Source organism: Lissotriton helveticus, chromosome 1_1 (assembly GCF_964261635.1).
Source record: "Lissotriton helveticus chromosome 1_1, aLisHel1.1, whole genome shotgun sequence".
Taxonomy (NCBI): Eukaryota; Metazoa; Chordata; class Amphibia; order Caudata; family Salamandridae; genus Lissotriton; species Lissotriton helveticus.
Window position 1 is genome coordinate 1,299,379,427 of NC_136057.1, and position 26,614 is coordinate 1,299,406,040.

The window sequence follows — 26,614 nt, forward strand, 5'->3', positions numbered from 1 at the left end:
GTGTGTGAGTGGCGTTGCGTGTGTGAGTGGCGTGTGTGAGTGGCGTTGCGTGGTTGAGTGGCGTTGCGTGGCTGAGTGGCGTTGCGTGGCTGAGTGGCGTTGCGTGGCTGAGTGGCGTTGCATGGCTGAGTGGCGTTGCGTGGATGAGTGGCGTTGCGTGGCTGAGTGGCGTTGCGTGGCTGAGTGGCGTTGCGTGGCTGAGTGGCGTTGCGTGGCTGAGTTGCGTTGCGCGTGTGAGTGGCGTTGCGCGTGTGAGTGGCGTTGCGCGTGTGAGTGGCGTTGCGCGTGTGAGTGGCGTTGCGCGTGTGAGTGGCGTTGCGTGGCTGAGTGGCGTTGCGTGGGTGAGTGGCGTTGCGTGGCTGAGTGGCGTTGCGTGGCTGAGTGGCGTTGCGTGGCTGAGTGGCGTTGCGTGGCTGAGTGGCGTTGCGTGGCTGAGTGGCGTTGCGTGGCTGAGTGGCGTTGCGTGGCTGAGTGGCGTTGCGTGGCTGAGTGGCGTTGCGCGTGTGAGTGGCGTTGCGCGTGTGAGTGGCGTTGCGCGTGTGAGTGGCGTTGCGCGAGTGAGTGGCGTTGCGCGTGTGAGTGGCGTTGCGCGTGTGAGTGGCGTTGCGCGGCTGAGTGGCGTTGCGCGGCTGAGTGGCGTTCCGCGGCTGAGTGGCGTTGCGCGGGTGAGTGGCGTTGCGTGTGTGAGTGGCGCTGCGTGGCTGAGGGGCGTTGCGTGGCTGAGTGGCGTTGCGTGGCTGAGTGGCGTTGCGTGGCTGAGTGGCGGTGCGTGTCTGAGTGACGTTGCGTGGCTGAGTGGCGTTGCGTGGCTGAGTGGCGTTGCGTGGCGTTGCGTGGCTGAGTGGCGTTGCGTGGCTGAGTGGCGTTGCGTGGCTGAGTGGCGTTGCGTGGCTGAGTGGCGTTGCGTGGCTGAGTGGCGTTGCGTGGCTGAGTGTCGTTGCGTGGGTGAGTGGCGTTGCGTGTGTGCGTGGCGTTGCGTGTGTGCGTGGCGTTGCGTGTGTGAGTGGCGTGTGTGAGTGGCGTTGCGTGGTTGAGTGGCGTTGCGTGGTTGAGTGGCGTTGTGTGGCTGAGTGGCGTTGCGTGGCTGAGTGGCGTTGCGTGGCTGAGTGGCGTTGCGTGGCTGAGTGGCGTTGCACGTGTGAGTGGCGTTGCGTGGCTGAGTGGCGTTGCGTGGCTGAGTGGCGTTGCGTGGCGTGTCTGAGTGACGTTGCGTGGCTGAGTTGCGTGGCTGAGTGGCGTTGCGTGGCGTTGCGTGGCTGAGTGGCGTTGCGTGGCTGAGTGGCGTTGCGTGGCTGAGTGGCGTTGCGTGGCTGAGTGGCGTTGCGTGGCTGAGTGGCGTTGCGTGGCTGAGTGGATGAGTGAAGTTGTTTGCGTCAGAGAGTGTGTGAGTGTGTGAGTGTGAGGGTGAGTAAGTGTGTGTGAGGCTGAAGGTGTGTGATGGTGTATGAGGGAGATGTTGTGTTAGCGTTTCTGAGCGGGTGTGAAAGAGTGTGATAGTTTTGTTGTGTGAGGGTGATGTTAAGAGTGTGTGTATATGTTAATATTAATTAAGTAATGTGTTGTTATTAACCAAAGGTGTCACATGTCCCCTTTGTATTACTTCTGTCTTATGTGTATATTGGTATGTAATTTTCGTGTGTATGTTTTGTACTAACTGTGTTAATATTTTGTAACGTGTTTGTGGAGTCTGTTTTTTATTTTTTTTTAAAAATGGCCGACGTATAGCGTCACGTCGACGTCTTCTATGTTTAGCGGTCTAGTTTATTTTTGAGTTGTGTGTGTTTTTTGTTTACGTTTTTTTCTAGCCAATCGGAGCGCGACGTTTTTGACGTAGCGTTCCGATTTGCATACGTCAACGGTGGAATTCCCCATAGATCGAGAATGTTGGTGCGCGGAAGGCGTGTTCTTGTTCCTGTGGTGTTGCTGCGTCGTTTGACAGGTAAGAATGTAATCCTAAGTTTCTTTTAATGTAATGTAATGTAGTATATATACTATGTTAAAGTTAAATACTTGCGAAATGTATTTATTTCGCTCGTAATATTTGTAAATGTTTGTAATGTAACATAAAGTGTTGTTTTTTATTGGCGATATGTAATGCATATGTTTTGTTAAACTGTAATGTAATGTATTAATTTTATTTTTTTTGTAATTTGACGTACAAAAGGTGTTTGTTTCATTCTGAAGTGCTAAATGTGTTTTAATATATTGATGTAAGTTGTGTTTGCATTATCTTTTTGTGTGATGCTGAAGTAGTCGGATAATTTGTTATTGACGTACTTGAAGTATGAAATGAAACTTTTTGTGTCTATGCTGACTGTAGTATTATTAGCAATGTATGAACGACATGTACAGTGAAGTAATGTATTTTTCGTTAGCTTTTTGTGACTGAATATTTCTATGTTCGTAATATGTTTCTTATATTCGAACTAATTCCGTCTGGATAAATGCTATTGTGTTATGCGTATCTCTTTTTGTGTAACTGTCGACTATTGTATTCAATGCGTCCCATTTTCCGGATGAATCGTTCTTGTTTATTTCCCTCAGAAAAATTTGACTGTTTCCGATTTTTTTTTTTTTCGTCATATTTTCTTTATATTAGATGGAATTCCGTGTAAAGAAGTGCTATTGTTGTTTGCGTCCGTTTTTTTGTGTAACTGTTGACTACTGTTTTTAATCCGTCCCATTCTCCGGATGAATAGTACATCAATTTGAATGTATTAATACGTGTGTGTATATACGTATTAATAATGTTTTATTAGGATGTATGAGTGTTTTATTTGTATTGCGCCTTGTGTATTATCGAGTTTTGAGTTACAATATCCTTTAGTACTGTTCTAAAAGATATATGTTTGAAAAATGGGTTTTGAATTTTTCTTGATCTTTATGCGAATGTTGGCTCGTGTTTAAGTTGATTCTTCGGGATGCATTGAGTAATCTTTGCTAGTGTCTTCCTGGTATGTAGTTTCAGTAGTTTCGTTTCGCCTGAGGTGGCACTGTGATGTTTATTTTTCCTCTGACTTAGCTTTTGCTTGTGTCATTTGTACCCGTATGTGACTTGTTTCGCCGCTATTCATTTATTTTGTTTGTTGCTTGTTGTAGTTAAAAGTATTATGTATGCACTGTGTATGTTCTCTTTTTTGTGTTTTTTTTTATATTTTCTACATTTCAGGGAATGAGCTGCTACGATCGACAGGTAATGACAATTTTATTTGCATATTATGAAAAAGTGCCTTTGTGAGTTCTTATACTTTTGTTTATGCATTTCCTTTTATTGATGTTAATGTAATTATTGTTTTCGGTCTGTGTGTGCGTGGCGTTGCGTGTGTGAGTGGCGTTGCGTGTGTGAGTGGCGTGTGTGAGTGGCGTTGCGTGGCTGAGTGGCGTTGCGTGGCTGAGTGGCGTTGCGTGGCTGAGTGGCGTTGCGTGGCTGAGTGGCGTTGCGTGGCTGAGTGGCGTTGCGTGGCTGAGTGGCGTTGCGTGGCTGAGTGGCGTTGCGTGGCTGAGTGGCGTTGCGTGGCTGAGTGGCGTTGCGTGGCTGAGTGGCGTTGCGTGGTTGAGTGGCGTTGCGCGGTTGAGTGGCGTTGCGCGTGTGAGTGGCGTTGCGCGTGTGAGTGGCGTTGCGCGTGTGAGTGGCGTTGCGCATGTGAGTGGCGTTGCGCGGCTGAGTGGCGTTGCGCGGCTGAGTGGCGTTGCGCGGGTGAGTGGCGTTGCGCGGGTGAGTGGCGTTGCGTGGCTGAGTGGCGTTGCGTGGCTGAGTGGCGTTGCGTGGCTGAGTGGCGGTGCGTGTCTGAGTGACGTTGCGTGGCTGAGTGGCGTTGCGTGGCTGAGTGGCGTTGCGTGGCGTTGCGTGGCTGAGTGGCGTTGCGTGGCTGAGTGGCGTTGCGTGGCTGAGTGGCGTTGCGTGGCTGAGTGGCGTTGCGTGGCTGAGTGGCGTTGCGTGGCTGAGTGGCGTTGCGTGGGTGAGTGGCGTTGCGTGTGTGCGTGGCGTTGCGTGTGTGCGTGGCGTTGCGTGTGTGAGTGGCATTGCGTGTGTGAGTGGCGTGTGTGAGTGGCGTTGCGTGGTTGAGTGGCGTTGCGTGGCTGAGTGGCGTTGCGTGGCTGAGTGGCGTTGCGTGGCTGAGTGGCGTTGCGTGGCTGAGTGGCGTTGCGTGGATGAGTGGCGTTGCGTGGCTGAGTGGCGTTGCGTGGCTGAGTGGTGTTGCGTGGCTGAGTGGCGTTGCGTGGCTGAGTGGCGTTGCGTGGCTGAGTGGCGTTGCGTGGCTGAGTGGCGTTGCGTGGGTGAGTGGCGTTGCGTGTGTGCGTGGCGTTGCGTGTGTGCGTGGCGTTGCGTGTGTGCGTGGCGTTGCGTGTGTGAGTGGCGTTGCGTGTGTGAGTGGCGTGTGTGAGTGGCGTTGCGTGGTTGAGTGGCGTTGCGTGGCTGAGTGGCGTTGCGTGGCTGAGTGGCGTTGCGTGGGGCTAAGATACCTGAAGCCACTCGACACGGCAGGCAGGGGAGGGGGCGTAGCGGGGGTGTGGGAAGAGTGCGGCTAAGGGATGTTAGCGCTGAATCCAACTTGCGTAATATGTTTTCTATATTTGATGTAAATCCGTGCGATGAACTGCTATTGTTATATGCCTACGGCTTTGTGTGTAACCCGTGACAATTGTGTTTAATCCGTCTCATTTACCGGATGAATAGTGCTTGTTTATTACCCAAGTTAAAAATAGGCTGTTTTACTTTTGTGTTTGTACATCCTCGTCCTCGCATCCTGACCGAGATTTCTTCGTTCTTTTGTTGGTGTTCTGTTGTCCTAATAATTGTTAGTTTGGTGACCTGAAGCTTGAAAAACATAATTGCGCGTATTTTTACTTTGGTTGTTATTTTCTAGGATGTCTTTCGGTTGCGTATCTTGAGGGTGTATTTGTAGGGTGAATTAGGACTCAGGATTTCAATCTAGGAGTTAGAGTGTGGATTAGGATAGTTTATTTCTATTCTTCTTTTTGTTGTTGTATGTGTGTGTGTGTGTGTGTGTGTGAGGGTGAGTGAGGGTGTGTGAAGCTGAGGGTGTGTGACGGTGTGTGAGGGGAGCTTGCACTGCTGCTGTCGGTGCTGTACCTGTTCCATGTGTAAGGGAAGCTTGCACTGCTGCCGCCTGTGCTGTACCTGATCTATGTGTGAGGGAAGCTTGCACTGCTGCTGCCTGTGGTGTACCTGATCTGTGTGTGAGGGAAGCTTGCACTGCTGCTGTCGGTGCTGTACCTGTTCCATGTGTAAGGGAAGATTGCACTGCTGGTGGCTGTGCTGTACCTGCTTCGTGTGTGAGGGAAGCTTGCACTGCTGCCGCCTGTGCTGTACCTGATCTATGTGTGAGGGAAGCTTGCACTGCTGCTGTCGGTGCTGTACCTGTTCCATGTGTAAGGGAAGCTTGCACTGCTGTTGGCTGTGCTGTACCTGCTCCGTGTTTGAGTGAAGCTTGCATTGCCGTTGGCTGTGCTGTACCTGCTCCGTGTGTGAGGGAAGCTTGCACTGCTGCCGCCTGTGCTGTACCTGATCTATGTGTGAGGGAAGCTTGCACTGCTGCCGCCTGTGCTGTACCTGTTCCATGTGTAAGGGAAGCTTGCACTGCTGTTGCCTGTGCTGTACCTGCTCCGTGTTTGAGTGAAGCTTGCATTGCCGTTGCCTGTGCTATACCTGCTCCGTGTGTGATGGAAGCTTGCACTGCTGCTGTCGGTGCTGTACCTGTTGCATGTGTAAGGGAAGCTTGCACTGCTGCCGCCTGTGCTGTACCTGATCTATGTGTGAGGGAAGCTTGCACTGCTGCTGCCTGTGGTGTACCTGATCTGTGTGTGAGGGAAGCTTGCACTGCTGCTGTCGGTGCTGTACCTGTTCCATGTGTAAGGGAAGATTGCACTGCTGTTGGCTGTGCTGTACCTGCTCCGTGTGTGAGGGAAGCTTGCACTGCTGCCGCCTGTGCTGTACCTGATCTATGTGTGAGGGAAGCTTGCACTGCTGCCGCCTGTGCTGTACCTGTTCCATGTGTAAGGGAAGCTTGCACTGCTGTTGCCTGTGCTGTACCTGCTCCGTGTTTGAGTGAAGCTTGCATTGCCGTTGCCTGTGCTATACCTGCTCCGTGTGTGATGGAAGCTTGCACTGCTGCTGTCGGTGCTGTACCTGTTGCATGTGTAAGGGAAGCTTGCACTGCTGCCGCCTGTGCTGTACCTGATCTATGTGTGAGGGAAGCTTGCACTGCTGCTGCCTGTGGTGTACCTGATCTGTGTGTGAGGGAAGCTTGCACTGCTGCTGTCGGTGCTGTACCTGTTCCATGTGTAAGGGAAGATTGCACTGCTGTTGGCTGTGCTGTACCTGCTCCGTGTGTGAGGGAAGCTTGCACTGCTGCCGCCTGTGCTGTACCTGATCTATGTGTGAGGGAAGCTTGCACTGCTGCTGTCGGTGCTGTACCTGTTCCATGTGTAAGGGAAGCTTGCACTGCTGTTGGCTGTGCTGTACCTGCTCCGTGTTTGAGTGAAGCTTGCATTGCCGTTGCCTGTGCTGTACCTGCTCCGTGTGTGATGGAAGCTTGCACTGCTGCCGCCTGTGCTGTACCTGATGTATGTGTGAGGGAAGCTTGCACTGCTGCTGTCGGTGCTGTACCTGTTCCATGTGTAAGGGAAGCTTGCACTGCTGTTGGCTGTGCTGTACCTGCTCCGTGTTTGAGTGAAGCTTGCATTGCCGTTGGCTGTGCTGTACCTGCTCCGTGTGTGAGGGAAGCTTGCACTGCTGCCGCCTGTGCTGTACCTGATCTATGTGTGAGGGAAGCTTGCACTGCTGCCGCCTGTGCTGTACCTGATCTATGTGTGAGGGAAGCTTGCACTGCTGCTGCCTGTGCTGTACCTGCTCTGTGTGTGAGGGAAGCTTGCACTGCTGCCGCCTGTGCTGTACCTGATCTATGTGTGAGGGAAGATTGCACTGCTGCTGTCGGTGCTGTACCTGTTCCATGTGTAAGGGAAGCTTGCACTGCTGTTGCCTGTGGTGTACCTGCTCCGTGTTTGAGTGAAGCTTGCATTGCCGTTGCCTGTGCTGTACCAGCTCCGTGTGTGATGGAAGATTGTGAGATCTGGCATAACGGAAGGATTGGTAGTGCGTGCACCGCTGCTTGGGGTATCTGCGAGATTTGTGTAAGTAAATGGAGAGGGGGGTGAGAGTTGGAAGAGAGAGTGAAACAGGCAGAAACGTGGAGAGTTAAAAGAAAGAGGGAATGAATCTAAGCTGCGAGATGTGGCATAACAGAAGGATTGGTAGTGCGTGCACCGCTGCTTGGGGTATCTGCGAGATTTGTGTAAGTAAATGGAGAGGGGGGTGTGAGTTGGAAGAGAGAGTGAAACAGGCAGAAACGTGGAGAGTTAGAAGAAAGAGCGAAGGAATCTAAGCTGCGAGATGTGGCATAACAGAAGGATTGGTAGTGCGTGCACCGCTGCTTGGGGTATCTGCGAGATTTGTGTAAGTAAATGGAGAGGGGGGTGAGAGTTAAAAGAGAGAGTGAAACAGGCAGAAACGTGGAGAGTTAGAAGAAAGAGCGAAGGAATCTAAGCTGCGAGATGTGGCATAACAGAAGGATTGGTAGTGCATGCAGTCATAGATGTGCCTCGTGCTTGCTAAAAAATAGAATAAACTGTCTTTCCATATATGTAAAAACTCTTAATGGTGTTTGTTCCATTCTAGCCGCTGGTTACAAAGGGACTTGTGCTAGGACGTAGGCATTGCCGTTTACTATCGCTACAAACAGTGCAGGGCTTTGGTGAAACACGGCGACATGCAAACTCTTTTGGAAGTGCTTTCACAACTTGGTTTGATTGGGAATTCCATTTTTTGCAAAAGAAGCAGTTCACGAATTTAAACCCTGCCCCCTTGCCCTTCATGTCCGAATATCCTTCTTGTCCGGCTTTATGGAACATAATATTGATTTTACTGGAACGTGTGTGGGTGAAAGGCATACAAATTGTGTTCTTGTTTCTGTTTACTGTAGACTCTTGTTTTGTACAGTTTAACTTAGGTGTCCGGAGCGGCGAGAGGGAACAGACGGAGGGAAGGCCAGATAAGGGGAGGGGGGAGGAGAGTAGGAGGAGGAGAGTAGGGGAGGCACGGCCTAGCGGCCGTGCAATCAAGAAGTGAGGGGGCGGGAGAGTAGGCAAGGCAGGCGGCTGGGGGGAGGGGGGAGGAGAAATGCGACGCGACATGGCAGGCAGAGAAAATGGGGAGGGGGCGGATCCGGAGGTGCGTCGTGACACTCGTGAGGGGGAGTGGAGAAGGAGGGGGGAGTAGAGTAGGGGAGGCACGGTGTTTGTTCCATTCTAGCCGCTGGTTACAAAGGGACTTGTGCTAGGACGTAGGCATTGCCGTTTACTATCGCTACAAACAGTGCAGGGCTTTGGTGAAACACGGCGACATGCAAACTCTTTTGGAAGTGCTTTCACAACTTGGTTTGATTGGGAATTCCATTTTTTGCAAAAGAAGCAGTTCACGAATTTAAACCCTGCCCCCTTGCCCTTCATGTCCGAATTTCCTTCTTGTCCGGCTTTATGGAACATAATATTGATTTTACTGGAACGTGTGTGGGTGAAAGGCATACAAATTGTGTTCTTGTTTCTGTTTACTGTAGACTCTTGTTTTGTACAGTTTAACTTAGGTGTCCGGAGCGGCGAGAGGGAACAGACTGAGGGAAGGCCAGATAAGGGGAGGGGGGAGGAGAGTAGGGGAGGCACGGCCTAGCGGCCGTGCAATCAAGAAGTGAGGGGGCGGGAGAGTAGGCAAGGCAGGCGGCTGGGGGGAGGGGGGAGGAGAAATGCGACGCGACATGGCAGGCAGAGAAAATGGGGAGGGGGCGGATCCGGAGGTGCGTCGTGACACTCGTGAGGGGGAGTGGAGAAGGAGGGGGGAGTAGAGTAGGGGAGGCACGGTGTTTGTTCCATTCTAGCCGCTGGTTACAAAGGGACTTGTGCTAGGACGTAGGCATTGCCGTTTACTATCGCTACAAACAGTGCAGGGCTTTGGTGAAACACGGCGACATGCAAACTCTTTTGGAAGTGCTTTCACAACTTGGTTTGATTGGGAATTCCATTTTTTGCAAAAGAAGCAGTTCACGAATTTAAACCCTGCCCCCTTGCCCTTCATGTCCGAATTTCCTTCTTGTCCGGCTTTATGGAACATAATATTGATTTTACTGGAACGTGTGTGGGTGAAAGGCATACAAATTGTGTTCTTGTTTCTGTTTACTGTAGACTCTTGTTTTGTACAGTTTAACTTAGGTGTCCGGAGCGGCGAGAGGGAACAGACGGAGGGAAGGCCAGATAAGGGGAGGGGGGAGGAGAGTAGGGGAGGCACGGCCTAGCGGCCGTGCAATCAAGAAGTGAGGGGGCGGGAGAGTAGGCAAGGCAGGCGGCTGGGGGGAGGGGGGAGGAGAAATGCGACGCGACATGGCAGGCAGAGAAAATGGGGAGGGGGCGGATCCGGAGGTGCGTCGTGACACTCGTGAGGGGGAGTGGAGAAGGAGGGGGGAGTAGAGTAGGGGAGGCACGGCCTAACGGCCGTGCAATCAAAAAGTGAGGAGGCGGAGCTGGGGGAGGCTGTGACAGAGAGAGCAGGCAATGCAGGCGGCTGGGGGCTTGTGCACGCGCTTTGAAGCTCATTGCGCATGCGCATTGAGCTTCAATTTCTCGTGCACTGCAAGGAATCGCCACGATTCCTTGCAAGTTGGATAAAGAGTGGATAAGCCCCCATAGTCTCGCAAGCTCGATGCGCATGCGCATCGACAGGCGAGACCTAAAAATGTTCATTCAACTTCAAATTACAAAAGCAGCGAAGCTAACATCTCACATAATTCAATACACATATTCATTTAGTAAAAGAGCTTTAAGCACTATATAAATGCCATTACAATACAATACTATTCTGATTGTAGTCCACATGCATTTAGGCACAAATACTTACTTGATAGTGAGCTTAGGTGCAGAACAACACTTGTGTTGCAAAATATTTATGTATACCAGACAATTAATCAGTCATTGTTATAGTATCTATTTTTTCAGTTTGTTAGCAGAAGTCCTCATGCAGTTGGCCATGTTCAGTAAAGAGACTGTAACTCCCCATATCCCTTTGATTTTTCTACAGCCTCTGCTCCAGGTGATGTGATATCTTCTGTGGGATCAAGTTGGCACAGAGTCAAAAGGATATGTAATCTTACAGTGGGGTATTTTTTCCCAGTTATATGAATTCCTCTCATGGGAAATGACTACATTCTTGCAACCTTTTAGCTGATGTCAATTCTCTGGTAGGAGTTGGGTCTCCCAATAGGTCCTCTCTCTCTCATGTAACTTGGGCAGGAGTTTGGAGCTGTGGAGTCAAGAAGGAGAGACCTGCAAGGGTTCTCTCCCATCAATACAATGTGGCATACTCATGAAAGGGGTGAGGGGACTTGTGTGTCCTTATCTTTCATATAAAGTCCACTTGCATGTGGTGGTGAAGGCTGGACACGTCTCATGTTTCATGTGACTTAAAGTCCTCTAGCAGGGAAGGGCTTGGTGAGCTTCCATTGCAAGTCATTTAAAGCTCTTCTGTGAACTACTCCAGGGAAGGGCTGAAGCAACGAGTTAATGTATGGAACAAATACTCAGCCTCATGTGAGCCTGCAAGAGCTGCCCCTCTAGCCCGGTGATCATTGCTGCTTAGACTATGGGTCCAATATGTTGAGTCAGCCTTTCCAACTCTGCTGAGGAAGGAAACTCAATAAAATATGTGCTCAAAATATGTGCTCTGCAGCACACAACTGCCTCATGGAAGTAAATGGCCAGAGTGGGTGTAAAGTTCACTTCTGAGAGACAAGCGTGTAAAGTTCACTTCTGAGAGGTGAGTGTGTAAAGTTCACTTCTGAGAGGCGAGTGTGTAAAGTTCACTTCTGAGAGGCGAGTGTGTAAAGTCCACTTCTGAGAGGTGAGCGTGTAAAGTTCACTTCTGGGAGGCGAGCGTGTAAAGTTTACTCCTGAGAGGCGAGTGTGTAAAGTTCACTTCTGTGAGGCGAGTGTGTAAAGTTCACTTCTGAGAGGTGAGCGTGTAAGGTTCACTTCTGGGAGGCGAGCGTGTAAAGTTTACTTCTGAGAGGCGAGTGTGTAAAGTTCACTTCTGTGAGGCGAGTGTGTAAAGTTCACTTCGGAGAGGCGAGCGTGTAAAGTTCACTTCTGGGAGGCGAGCGAGTAAAGTTCACTTCTGAGATGAGTGCCTCTTCAGGTGGAACGATTGATCATGGATTGTACATCTACTGCAAGTCTTAGAGAGGCACAGAACCAAAGATCTGACATTGGGAGTCAGTTCAGCTTAATTTATATTAAAAATAACGTGCCGGTCTCCAAAATTAGGGAGGCATTCCTTAACTTGTGAAATCATTATTCACTACTGTTAACTATAACTCACTTCTGCTATGTTTCTTCTGCATATACTAACAAATTCCTGATGGAAGTGCCCATCTCTTACATTTTGAACCTCTCATTCATATCTTTCCACGCGGTCAATGAAGATTGATTATGAAATACTGCAAATGTGTGTCTTGCACTCGCATAGTGAGCATACTGCAAGCCAGGCTTCTAGAGAACCTGGACTAGGCATGGTTCTCAGGCTATTCATTTTTGTTGTTGATAATAAACCTTTCAAGACTCCAATTGGTGTGTGAGTAGATTTTCCTAAATACATTCCTCACTTTGAGGCCAGCAGCTGCAGCCCTAACACTGGCAGACATCCTGACCACATCTGATAATTGGCTGCTGTGGAGGAGCATGCATACCACCTGGTAGTGAGAAAACAGTCCTTCTTTTATTTCCAGTGGGGTTTGTAGAAATAGAGGAAGACTTGCCAGTACATTGAATGGTGAATGATCATTGCATAGGCTGTCCAGCTCGTGTTACCATGACCTTAGTGGAATTAAAAGAGGTACTGATCTGCTATTGCTTGCTGCTCTGCAAACCGGGATAATGCTGGAGGTGACAAAGAGTCTAGATCAACCCCGGGCAGTGAACTCCGCTCCGCCAGCGGAGTTTGTGGAGTTTTGCCAACTCCACGTTCCGTTGGGAACGCGGAGTTCAGGCAAAACTCCAACTCCATGGCAGAGCGGAGTTCGCCCCTGCACACTGGGCCTAAATAAAAAAAAACACTTACCAGCTATCTGGTATTTCCGGGCTGCCCTGCTCGCCGTGGTGTCTCCTCCACGCCACCATCCTCGTCTTCGCTGCAAACCCCTACATTTTACATCTTGCATAAACCGTAGGGGTTTGAGACCGGTGACGAGGGCAGCGGCGAGGAAGAGAGACCGCGGTAAGAAGGAGGGCAGCCAGGAGATACCAGAGAGCAGGTGTTTTTTTTTTCTTTAAAAAATATTGGGAGTGGGAATGGGACTGGAGCGTAGCAGAGTTCCACGTGTTTTTTTTAACTCGGTGGAACTCCGCAAAGTGCCACTCCGCGTACTCGGCCCACCCTTAGTCTTGATCTGCTGCAATAGTTACTGGTTGTGTCCACTGCCAACACTGGCACAAATTAAGTACAACCCTTATTAACAGAATGTTGTTATCCTAATGCTAATTGTCTCTTTTTTCAAACATATACATTCTTCTGCGTATGAATAGATAAATTGTTTCCACTCTGTGTTATATACTCATTAAATCGGAGGTCTGTTGGACATCTGAGCTATAGTTTTGGTCTATTTCTTAAGTCATGTATACATCACTTAAAGCACCTAGAATGCATATTGGCACCCACATTCTGTGTGGTGTGTCCTATGAATTGATGTCCAGTTAGGACTTCAATGGACCATTACTTCGAACATGGATGTTAAATCCACGTCAACATGGCTCTGGCGCCCAAACTAGGAGACTGAAGTCATATTAAATCTGCCAAACCCAAGTAATGGCTGGTCAACATATTGGACCTTTTCTCTATTATGGCTATTGTTTCAGTAGTGGTCCATCTCAACTAATAGTGCTTGCTTACCAGTCACATACGGTATAATCGAGATATGCCCCCTCGGCCCCACTCTTTGAAAATGATAAGGAAATAGTTTTCTTTACCTGGCCCTTCTGGAGTCCTGAAGGCTGCTTCCACAGCTGGTGAGGAGAGGTCCAGGCCTAGAAGAAGAATGGCAATGTGGGATAGACATTTTTCGGGAGGCATTTCTATGCCCAAGGTTCTTATTCGAAGTATCTCTTTTCCTGATGGCCAGATGCAGCTACTCACTGGTCACTGAGGTTAGATACTTAAATAATCAGAAGCATAATGGTTTATGGAGGAGGTGGCACAGTTATAAACCGGCTACTGTTCAGAAAGGCGAGTCATTGGCATGCTATGGAAGCCTCTCAGTGGCTAACACTCCATACTCCATCTGGTACTTCAGAGACTTAGGCGGCCTTTTGATGACTATCCCAGCTTACCTGCATACTAGTCTGCCTTTGCAATAGAATACACCACCTGGAAATACTGTGATACCTGTGAAATACCTATTATTCCACGGGCTGATGTAAATTCTTAATCTGACGTCTAAAGAAAAACCTAAAGAAACATTTCTGAATTAACAACTTGCTTTATCACTGCCATTTCTATGCAGCAGCAACCTAAGCAATGAAATTCTGATAAAACCAAGGCCCTGTTCATCAGTACACATGGGTAGTATATTCGAGGCATACTTCTTGTCACTGGACAAGTTCTGACAGATGGCCAAGATCATTTGATTAGGAGGAGATAGAGAATGGTGTGGGAGAGAGTAGGTGAGGTCCATAAAAGATACAATTAAACCATATGAAAGTGCAGTTAGGTCGTAGAAAGCTTGAACTGCTCAGCTCAGTGTAAAATGTTAATCCCTCCAGGGAACAAGATACAGCGGGTGTTGGAAGTATTGGTCAGGCAACATATTTTTTTTTTTATGTTTAGTATATTGAAATAAAGGCAACATTCACACCAAAGGGTTTCTTGGCACTAAAGGAGGAATTACAGCTGATGTCGCACAATAGGCTGCCTAACGCCAACGCAGGCACCTTGCACCACGGTGCAAGGGTGCCTGCGTTGCAGGGATGATTGTTTTTATGCAGGAAGGGACATCTTCCTACATATAAACAATCACTTATGGTGTTTTCCTCCTTCTTGGTGTCCTGCATAATGCAGCACACATAGAAAGAGAAAAAAAACTAGGAGATATAAAGGTATTCCTCCTCGTTGCGCCACTTTTACGCCTTCCATGGGGAGAAGTTAGAATCTGACGCATTCCCAAGGTTTATAAAACCTTGTGAATCTGGGAATGCTTCTGATTCCATGGATGTTGCATGGAAACACTCACAGCAACACCGATGGAAGGCCCCTTTCACGCAGAGTAATGTGTGAAAGAGATCCATATTTACAAGGCCATGAAAAGTCATGCAAGGGTGGCTTTGCGTAGCCTTGTAAATATGGGCCAACGCACTGCGCCACTGGAGCATCTAAAAAAGTGATGCATCAGCAGCACAAGGAGCTTGTAAATATGTCCCTAAATTTGTTGACTATCAAGCAATATGCTTGATCGGCAAAGTTTTGCAGTTGAAAAACGTATGTGATCTGATTGAATTCTTAACGCTGAGTCCCAACGGCTGAGCACACCGTACACATGTCTTGTGTGCCTGTACTGTAGAGACACTAGCAGAGCTCCGAGTGAGTCAGATACTATCAGGAGCAGGGAACTTTTTTTCTCTGCCCTTACTGTCTTTTAATTGTTTGTTTACCTCGTCTACAGGATGCGCTGCACAAAGGCTGTACATACTTATCAAAAGGTACAAGTAGTAAATCGTTAACATGTCACTTACCTATTTTTGAGGTTGCTGATTTCCTTGTCCCAATTACGGAAATGCCCTCTCCTGAAAAGGAATGGGCAATGATTAATCTGAATCCAAAGTATTCTAAGGTAACACTTGGTGAAAATTGGACTGTCATGCCATTTCTGTCACTAGTGCAATGATGTGACGGTCAAACCACAACACTGCACCTTCTCCAACTCCCCAGCCTCCAAGAGTGGGAAACGACAAAGGAATGTGCTAGTTGATCCACAAGCCTAAAACTAAAAGGGTCAAGGGTCGTCAATAGCTTTGGGCGCAGGGTCAAGGCTGATTTGCATATGGCAGGGTCTAAACTGGAGTGGCATGGTGAGCAAAAAAATGATGGATTTATGCCCAGATCTCTGTACTGGGGTGAATGTATAACATTGTTCTGCATTCTGTCCATCAATTGTTCTTTTTGCATTTGTCACCCCAAGTGGGACGGGTATGCCCAGACGTGGGTCCCGTGCTCTCCATGCCACTGGAGTCAAGCTAGTGAGCAAAGAAACTATGGATTTAGGCCCAGATCTCTGTACTGGGGTAAATGTATGACATTGTTCTGCATTCTGTCCACCAATTGTTCTTTTTGCATTTGTCACCCCGAGTGGGACTGGTATGCCCAGACGTCGGTCCTCTGACCTCGATGCCACTGGAGTCAAGCTATCCTGGCATCCTGGCTGATGAAGGCTGAAACCCCAAAACCGGTCCTAGGATGCTTGGTTCCAGTCCAGGGAGGACCTGGCCTGGCAGTTCGGGCTGGACTGTTCCCATTGGGCGCAGGATCAAGACTGATTTGCATATGGATGGGTCCAAACTGGAATGACATGGTGAGCAAAAATATGATGGATTTAGGCCCAGATCTCTGTACTGGGGTGAATGTATGACATTGTACTGCATTGTGTCCATCAATTGTTTATTTTTGCATTTGGCACCCCGAGTGGGATGGGTATGCCCAGACATGGGTCCCATGCTTTTCATGCCACTAAAGTCAAGCTATCCTGGCTGATGAGGGCTGAAAGCCCGAAACCGGTCCTATGATGCTTGTTTCCAGTCCAGGGAGGACATGGCCTGGCAGTTCGGGCTGCACTGTTCCCATTCGGCGTTGGGTCAAGACTAATTTGCATATGGCTGGGTCCAAACTGGAATGGCATGGTGAGCAAAAAAACGATGGATTTGGGCCCAGATCTCTGTACTGAGGTGAATGTATGACATTGTTCTGCATTCTGTCCATCAATTGTTCTTTTTGCATTTGTCCCCCCGAGTGGGACGGGTATGCCCAGACATGGGTCCTGTGCTCTACATGCCACTGGAGTCAAGCTATCCTGGCTGATGAGGGCTGAAAGCCCGAAACTGGTCCTAGGATGCTTGTTTCCAGTCCAGGGAGGACCTGGCCTGGCAGTTCGGGCTGGACTGTTCCCATCGGGCACAGGGTCAACACTGATTTGCATATGGCTGTGTCTAAACTGGAATGGCATGGTGAGCAAAAAAACGATGGATTTAGGCCCAGATCTCTGTTCTGGGGGTGAATGTATGACATTGTTCTGCATTCTGTCCATCAATTGTTCTTTTTGCATTTGTCAGTAGCTCTGGGATCATTGATGGCTGACAGCTCAGGGCCAGCTCTGTTCTCCACACGGTCCTGCCCCGATGACCCTGAATAACTCTTAAACATTAATTGTTTTAAATACAATTTTTCTTTAATTTTAATAAACAGTGATGTGTGAGAGTCTAAGACAGACATTTTGCAGACAAATGTTACTTGTTTTCAACACCATGCAACAGCCATCAGAGGCGCAACTAGAGCGACATTTCGGGGGGGCTAAGAAAAAATTTCGGGGGGGGGCTGAAACTTTAAGCAAAAGGCTGAGTGGAGTGGCAGGGGCTCTTGGAAGGGGTAAAACAACAACTAAGCCTCAATAACATGCACATGGTCTTTTAAAGACCTGTGAAGTGCTCGGGTGCGGCTGTGTGCGTGACTGGGAGCTGTCTGAGCACGGGCTGCCACTCACGACGGGGGGGGCTGAAGCCCTTTGATTCCAATGGGTGTTGCGCACCTGACAGCTCGCTTTTGAGAAATGGCAGTCGGTGGCAGAGATTATGTGAATTAATATTAGTTAGCTGCTGCAGTGTTGGTACCGATATATTGATGACATTTTTTTCATCTGGACCAATGGGGAACAGACCTTGCAGGAATTTTTAAGTTGGCTCAATCTTGCCGACACTAACCTCCGGTTTACTGCTCATATTGTTCCTTCACGAGTGGAATTTTTGGACATCTACATTAGATACAATTCCAATAAACTTGAGGTAGATCTATATACCAAGCCTACGGCAAGGAATACTCTCCTACATTTTACAAGTTACCATCCTAGGAACCAGAAGGATAGTATTCCTTTCTCTCAATTTCTCAGAATAAGACGAAATTACACCACTTTGAAAGACTATGACACTCAGTCAGTTACCATGAAAGAGAAATTCCTAGAACAAGGCTATCCTCATCGCCTCGTTAGGACAGCGTATAAAAGAGCACGGTTTTATGACCGAGATGCCTTACTTAAGTCACAAAAGCAAAAAGAAGAACCCAAGCTGGTGTGCATAACAAAACATTCTACTCTGGACGCCACTGTCAGACAAGTAATTAGTGCCAATTGGCACCTTCTGAATGTGGATGATACCCAGAAAAAACTAGAAAAACCCATGTTTGCACATCGCCGTAACAAAAATTTAAAAGACTTAATAGTTCGATCACGATACACCACATCAATCAACAACCCCCCGTTCATACAAAAATCAATAGATGGAACAAACTGTGTAAGGGGCACCTCCCGATGTGGTTCTTGCCAATCATGTGATGCCATTCTCACAGGAGAATCTTTTGTTTTTAACCATTTCAATATCCAGGCCAAGGAATTATGGACTTGCAATACACGCAATATAGTGTATCTAATCATATGCCCATGCAACTTGGACTATGTAGGGGAGACGTCGCGAGCAATGAAAACGCGACTGACAGAACATAGATCTGCCATAAAAACTCTGAAACATACAGCCCCCCTAGTTAGTCACTTTTTTAATTTTAACATGCATCGTCAGATATTAGATGGCGAATCTTGGAAAAATCCACATCCCCAACAACAGCAAAGACCAAATCAGAAAGAAAAAGGAAGTTTGTGGGATTTTTTCCCTAGGTACTTTTACCAATGGATTAAACAACGAATTGCCCAGGGAAAATGCCATTATTTAAAGTCTTTATCTTTTCCAATAAATATCTACATTCCACCTTTCGGAACAAAAGCTGAAAACACTTACTCGATTTTATTTTAAGTAATCTTATTCTATATAGTATGTGGGAATCTTATCATTTCTCATATTACTATGTATTCGCATGCTTCGTTAGAAAACCCTTTATAAGTACGATTCTTATATTAACGGCCCCTATATAGACAAACCATATATATCGTGTGTCTGAGGAAGACAGTCCGCACTTTTTAGATATACCCTTACAACAACACAACCAGTTGTCAACCATCACGACATATCTCTTTAAGGAATTCAATTTCCGCATTGTCCACCTATCAGATAACACGATATATAAGCGTATCATCGTCACTTTCTCAGATTCGATTTATTCTACGAGGCAGTAGACGCCACGCCGTTGCAGTTATCACCACGCTCAGCTTTCCATCAGGTAACCAGCGAACATTTGTCCAAGTGCGCCCCTAATATTAAGAGTCGTGTAATACTATTTAGAGCTCCTTTTAAATAAAACATCGTTTCGTTTTTTCCTTTCCTTCTTTTGTATCGCTTAGGTATCCAGTTTGCATTTTAACGCTTTTATCAGCTCGACTATACATGAGCCCTTTCCATGTGCCATTTCAGATACGTCACTTTTCACGAGGCAACAGACGCCACTCCGTTGGGGTAATCATCACGCTAAGCTCCTCACAGGTAATAAGCATACAGCTCTCCGATTGTGCCCTTAACATTGTGAGTCCTGACATATTATTCTGAGCTTTATTTATAAAGCATTTTTTTTTCTCTTTTACATTCGGAACCGTTCAGGTACTTAACCTGTGTTTTCACGTTTTCATCAGTTCAATCTTCCATCAATATATGAGCCACTATATACGCTACGTCAGGTAAATAAGGAATATATCTCTCTCCCCCTTCATACTTGTGGCACGTTTGTTGCATATATACTGCTGCATGCATATTCCCGCTCCAACAAATATAGAAACACCAACAACCGATATGTATTCGATTTTAGCAACTGAAGATTCTTGAAGCCCCTGCTTAGCTAACTAATAGCGATCACCTGGCCGTATTTCATCTGCACAGTGCAGTGCCTGTCGTTTGGGGATGCAAGACCACTCCAACTAAGGTAGATTAATATGAAACCTGTCCTGTATTCTAGTTCCGCATCATCACAAAGAGAATGCATTCAGTATTGAATACATTATAAATTGTATACATTTTGACGTCTCTCAGCCGTTGAGCTTTCGCCAGCTTTTAACTTTATCTGGTGCGACCCATGCTGCCATGATTATTTGATCTACAAAGTGATATCAACTACCTTACAGGTATACCCTTTTTTAATCATTCACGCTTTCGGGTTGACAATGATTCGCTGTAGGTAGACGTGTATTTAACAACTGCATGTAAAAGATCAAGCATCCTGTCAGATATCTTTCAGCTCATGATTTTATATACACATGGCCTTTTGCTGAATTGGATAGGCCGTATTTCTCGCTACAATATCAGAATAACAGCTAACCCGTCGGCTTTTGACTCTCCATTGCGGGCTCATATAGATAAAAAGACCTGATGCAAAGACCCCGATTGGACCTGTCTCTACATGGTTTTTCTTTCAACATCTTAAAGCGCCTATGCATGGTAAGTATTCTCTATTTTCTCTTCTACTCTATGTATAACATAGCTAACCCCAACCACATTTATCTTAAAAGAGGAGTCTTTCCATGGTGTTATCGTTAAATAGCTAGAACACTTCAAAATAAGTAGGAAAAATTACCTCCAATTTAATAAAATAAATATGCTATTATTTTTCAGTGTGAGTCTAACCAGCCATTCTCATGGTACAAGTATAGTTAACCTCAATTAGATCTATTTAATAGGAAACATAGATATCTTAATAACTGATACACCTTTAAATAGGCAGGGCAAAAGAGATTTTTCTATTCAATAAAATAAAATAAAAACATATTCTCTGTCGGTTTGGGCTCAACCAGGCATCTTTGCTACATAACTAATTCCTTATTTCTGGTCTATTTTTTTTCTCGATCCCTGTAAATTCCATTCTGTCTTTTAGATATAATGATTATTTCTTGTACAACTAGATGATATTGATGTGTACAACTAGATGATATTGATGTGTGCTACTGTACTATATCTTACAATCAGTTCTGTATAATGAATTGTCAAGAAGCGGTACATCATGTGATATCATCATTTTTCTGGCAAATATGTTCAAGTTCAAGTCTTAGCTGATATATTGATCAAGTGCACATTGTTAGCATAAACATAAACAGTTCTTGCAAATATGTTTTATCTATTTTTAGCTACAAGATGGTAGCGTCCTGAGGAAGACACTTCTCATGTGTTGAAACGCGTAGACGAAAACCATCTTCCCTCCAGATCATTGGGAATATCTGTATACATAATAATTTACATCCATTGATTTTCTAATGAAAGAATTTTTTATTGTTATTTTTTTACTTGTTCCTATGTCATTGATTATCCTCATGACCTCTTTTATCAATTTTATTCAATTAAATCCCCAAATGCTAATTTTGTGCCTGATTATTTTTTACTAATTTGTCGTTACTTGAACTCTGCCAGTATAGCTGTTTTTGCCTGGGTGTGTTATTTTATCATAAACAATAATGAAAACACACATCACTATCCCTGAATATTAGAAGGAAACACAGTTAGAATGTGGACCAGTGTGCCTGTGCAGTATCAGTGACCTGGGCAAAGGGCATTAAAAAGCTGAAATTGAATCATAAATCCAAAGCTGCTCCGAACATCCCCATCCCCACCCCCTCACCCCAAATACTTTTGTCCCTGGGCCCAAAATCCTTAGGATGCACACTACCCGAATATTATGATTCATTTAGGCATATTTTGTTACATTCTATGACTATTTACATTTCTATTCTAATTTTATTTTTTAGGATATGGATATTCAAGAGGCCGTGTTGAAGGGCCTAGGAAAAGATGGCCACAAGTAACCAGCGGTGCGGGGGCGGTATGGGCAGCATGTTAGCCAACATTAGCCCAGGAAGGCGCGTGCGCGATACAACTGCTTCTGAGGCACGAGCCTTCGAGAGCAAGAGTTGTCACAACTCAGCATTTCTCTACATCCGGCCCAGTGACCTAGTCAAATGCACGCATGCGTAAGGGGACTTTAAAGCTTTACTAAGAACAATTTGAATGCTATCGTCAAAACAATTTAATCCGAGAAATGAATGCCGAGGACATTGCACTAGATGGCGTGGCAATCTAAATAATGAGCATTTCTAGTACGTTATAACATGTCACTGTTAAATTAGTGTGTATGTCTGCCCATCTGTGCCTCACTGCTTAGTCAAGTGACAGAACAAAAACAAAATGATTCGCAGATGACCTCAAAATAGGGATTTGTCTGAAGACTGCGATCTTCTCATAAGGAAATTCTTGTTGTTGATCTCAGCATGGTTCTAATGGCTTGAGTGAGCAACCTGACATTTTGGAAGATTGTTTCTATCATAATCTGGATTTGTCTGGAGCATCAATGGGAAAAATGCGTGGGACATCACTTGAAAAATTCCTGCGGCATCACTAGGGAGAATGTCTGCAGCATCATTGAGGACAAAGGCTGGGCATCACTGGGAGAATGGCTGGGGAATCACTGGGAAGAATGGGGTATCACTGGGGAGAATGTCTGGGCATCATTGAGGTCAAAGGCTGGGAATCACTGGGAGAATGGCTGGGGAATCACTGGGAAGAATGGGGTATCACTGGGGAGAATGTCTGGAGCATCATTGAGGACAAAGGCTGGGCATTGCTGGGAGAATGGCTGGGCATCGCTGGGGAAGTCTGGGTCATCACTGGGAAGAATGGGGTATAACAGGGGAAAATGTCTGGAGCATCAATGAGGACAAAGGCTGGGCATCACTGGGAGAATGGCTGGGTCATCACTGGTAAGAATGGGGTATCATTGGGGAGAATGTCTGCGCATTATTGAGGACAAAGGCTGGGAATCACTGGGAGAATGGCTGGGGAATCACTGGGAAGAATGGGTATCACTGGGGAGAATGTCTGGGCATCATTGAGGACAAAGGCTGAGCATCACTGGGAGAATGGCTGGGTCATCACTGGTAAGAATGGGGGATCACTCCCCTCGCTTCTACCTCTTTGCAAGTTACGGAGCCAAAGAAGACAGTTATGGGTTGTCGAGACATTTTTAATATAACAATGCAATCCAAAGTAGAATTAGAAGCGGAGGTGCCAACTTCTACCTCGGTACCAGCTTTAGAAACTCCATCTCAGGCAGGAGAGGGTAAAAATAAATGTGGTAATGGAGGAAAAGAGATAAAGGAGTATCCACTCTTTGCAAAGAAAACCACTCCAAAGACTCTCCCCGTACAATCGCACACAACCTCAACTCTTGCTGCCTCACCAGACTCACCAGCTAATATTGTACTTCCCGATGACTCTGGCCCGATAACAAAGTCAAAGATTCATTGCTATGACCAGGCACCGGAACCTCTCCTCCTACTTATTCCGCAATCTCCTTGAATCGCCACAAAAGAGGTGATGAATGAGGGGGACTGTGTGCAAGACTCTTCTCCATTTCCGGACTTACAAAGCGGAGAATCTGGGGCAGCACGAGCAGAGGGTGAAGAGGTACAGCCGGGCCATAATGAGAGTAATACGAATACGAGTACTAACATAAATCTTTTGGCAGGAAAAGATAGCCTTCAGTCTTCAGAGGTGAGATGTCAGTTAGACATCCGCGAAATGCTGAATCTAATTCTTGATGAGATCCTAGAAATAAAACACAACCAGCAAGTGGAGATAGCTGCCTTACATTTAAGAATGGACAAATTTGAGGAATCAATGCTGGCGCTCCCGAATAGACTACAGGAGGCAGAGGCTAGGATCTCTGCCCTTGAAGATCAAATGAACCTGGTCTCGGGGGAAGCAAGGGAGGCAGCTGAGAAGAAAAACTTTCTTGCAAACAAGCTTGAGGAGCTTGAAAATCACTCCAGAAGATCAAATCTAAGGATTGTCGGGGTTCCGGAAGGAATAGAAGGCTCCGATACCATTCAGTGGGCCAATTCTTTTATTCAGCATACAGTTCTACCTGAATTTGAGGGGGACTTGACTATAACAAGGGCCCATCGGGTCCCGGCTCAGCGCTTTCCAAATTCAACATTTCCAAGAACTATCCTATTGAATTTCGCTGACTACAGGATTAGAGAGAGGATTCTTTCTAGAGCCTTTCAACAACGTCAGTTTTCAGTATCAGAAACAACAAAATGTAGGATCAATTCGGATATGACTGCAGTAGCTGCAAAAAGAAGAAAAGAATTTGTAAAAATTCTACATCTATTTAAAGCAAATGGCGCTCAAGCCTCAATTGCGCAGCAGTCAAAATTAAAGGTCCTGGTTAAGGGAAAATTTTACTTGTTTACTGACGTTGAAGAGGCACAATCTCTTCTTAAGGAGATCTCTTCAGGAGCCAGGGCCTGAAAAAGGGAAAATCTAACCTTTGGTTTTGTAAAGTTCAACTTTTCCTGAGTTGTCTTCCTTCTTTCTTTTCACTTTGATTCTCCTTTTTGTTTAGCGTTAATCGTGAATAATAGTAGTATGGGGCGGTACCAAATCTACGGGTCACTTATGGTGTAACAAAAGGACACCCAGAAGAGAAGAAGTGGGAGGAATGTGGTCGGCGTGGCAGGGAGGGGAGTTTCCACATTCCTGGGTAGGGCGGGGGAAGGGGGGGGGGGGTAAATGCAGTAAAAAGGAATAGGTGCAATAGGCATAGAATTTTTTCAATATTTATTGTTAGGTACTTAACAAGGAAAAGACCTTTTCTAGATGAAATTTAATACATGTAATATCCTGTCAATTAATGCAAATGGAATGTTAAATAAACAGAAGTATGGGGCTCTTGTGAAATGGGTAATATCTCTTAGATCACAGGTGGTCTTTTTTCAGGAGAATCATTTGAAGTCTAATAGCCCGAAGCTGTTTATTCCGAGATACTTTTCTAATGTCTTTTTTTCATCAGCAGGGGTGGCCCAGAGAGGGGTTGCTATTTATTTCTCAAGGGATCTGGCCTGGGAGTTTTTACAGGTTCAAAGAGATGCCAAGGATAGGTGGCTATGGGTGGTGGCAAAATTGCAAGATAAAATTATAAACTTTGTGAATTACTATGGCCCCATCCTTGATGATATTTCCGGGTTGACAGAAATGTATGAAGTTTTAAGGGGAGTCCCAGGACAGATAGTTCTAGGAGGAGATTTTAATTATATTCAAGATTTGTTAAGAGATACTTCTAATAAGAAAAAGAAGCAGCTTAAACCTAAAACAAAAAGTTTTTTTGAAGCACTCTTACATGAGTATCAATTAAGGGATCCATGGTGTTGTAGGAATGTTGAAGAAGAATCTTTTACATGTTATTCCCACCAGTTTCGGACTGCATCCAGAACAGATTTCTTTTTAATATCTAGATCTTTTCAGATCTTAAGAACTCTGATTGGATGCAATCCGTTCTCTGACCACGGCAGAATAGAACTAGAGCTAGCTCTTGGAGTAGTGGATGGGGAGCGTCCCAGGTGGCAGCTGGACCGCACCCTGCTACAAAACCATGTTTGGGTTTCAGAATTCAGAGAATGGATTACACAATTCTTTGAAATGAATGATAATTCAGCTGAACCCTTCTCTGTTTGGGGCGGATATAAAGCAGCAGCTCGCGCCCAGATCATCGCGTATACCAGTGCACAGGCGAACGAAAGAAAGCTAAAAATATCTAAGCTTCAGTTAGCCGTACAGAGGAAATATGCTTTACAGCTCCAACAACATTCAAGTCAATTAGAGCAGGCTAAAGCTCTTCTACGGGATTTCTTTATTGCGGAAGAGATAAATAGCTCGAAAGCCTTCCAACAAAAGGTCTACGAAGACAGCCAGTTGGTGGGAAAATTACTGGCTAATTCTACGAGAAAGAGGCAGGAGCCATCACTGATAGTGAAAATCCAAGACCCGCAGAGTGGACTGGAGGAGGTGGATAGCGATAAGATCTCTAGGATTTTCCTGGATCATTTTGAAAAAATCTACTCTACGGAATACCAGGTAGAGGAAGCAAGGATCCAGGATTACTTTGCAAATATAGAAATCCCCAAAATCTCCAAAAATCGGGTTAATCAAATTAGTCTTGAAATAAATACCTCTCAAATACAAGAATGTATAAAGGCAACTTCAGGGGCCAAGGCTTCCGGTCAGGACGGATACCCAATTGAAATGTATACGTTTTTTTTTAAAGAACTAGTAACTCCCCTGAAAAGTTGTATAATTATATTAGGTTAGGTGGGCACGTCCCTGCTGAATTTAAGGAATCTACAATCATATGTTTTGTTAAAAAAGACAAAAATCAAAACGACGTCAATTCATATAGGCCAATTAGCTTATTAAATTCTGATTATAAAATCCTCATGAAAATATGGGCAGAAAGATTTGTGCTCGCAGCACAGGAGGTTATCCACCAAGATCAGACTGGGTTTATTGCAGGACGTTATATGGCAGCAAACACCGAGTTCCTAATTCAGGCATTGGGCTATTTTAATATAAATTCGACTCCAGCCTGTATTTTAATGATGGACGCAGAAAAAGCGTTTGACTTGGCCAACTGGGCAGCATTATTCTACTCTCTCGGTCAATTTGGATTCCCGGCCTCAGTTATTAAGATGCTACATCTAAGAGGGAGCATCGGCTCAAATAATAATCAATGCGAAACAGGCTGGGAAGATTAAGGTAAATCGGGGTACAAGGCAGGGCTGCCCGTTGTCCCCGTTGCTCTTTACTTTCTTTATTGAGCCTTTAGTGGTAAAGATTAGGGACAATGTGGCCATTCAGCCCCCTATCATCGGTATGTCTAAATTAAAGTTGTTTGCCGATGACATTATACTTTATTTAATACCTAAAAAAGAAAACATTGAAAACCTAATGAGAGAGTTCAATAACTATGAAAAGATAGGGGGATATAAAGTAAATCCCAAAAAAACGGAGGTACTTATTTTAAACACTGATCTACATTTTCTCCCTTTTTATTTGCAGGCCCAAGTTGCAAGAAGTGACCCAATTAGATACCTGGGCATTGTCGTGACTTGCGAATATGATAAGCTTTTTTCCTTGAATTACACAAGAATGAAGAATAAAATTCAGAACCTTTTAGATCAATGGCTCCTGCTTCCATTATCAGTTATAGGCAGGGTATCACTGATTAAAATGTCGGTGCTGCCATTGCTTAATAATAATAATAATAATATGAAATTTATAATGCGCTCGGCTTACCCAGGGGCATCCCGGCGCAACAGACCACAAAAAAAGGAAAAGACTCAGCTAAACACTACCGGGGAAACAGATGGGTCTTAAGCAACTTCCTAAATGATAGGATCTGGGGTTCTAAGCGGATCTTGAGGGGCAGAGAGTTCCAAAGAGAGGCCACCTGCACAGAAAAACGCCTGCCCCCCGACCGGGCTCT

At 45.9% G+C, this 26,614-nt stretch overlaps 1 protein-coding gene across 2 annotated transcripts in view; it reads right to left on the minus strand.

The window, feature by feature from the left end:
* LOC144772711 (C-type lectin domain family 17, member A-like) overlaps positions 1–26,614 on the minus strand; it is a 147,897-nt gene that overhangs the window by 71,012 nt on the left and 50,271 nt on the right. For both annotated transcript variants that reach the window (XM_078657232.1, XM_078657241.1), the window contains exons 4-5: positions 14,842–14,892; positions 13,084–13,140 (exon numbers count right to left, since the gene is read on the minus strand). In XM_078657232.1, the coding sequence (XP_078513358.1) occupies positions 13,084–13,140; positions 14,842–14,892 (108 nt within the window). The remainder of the gene's footprint in view (positions 1–13,083; positions 13,141–14,841; positions 14,893–26,614) is intronic.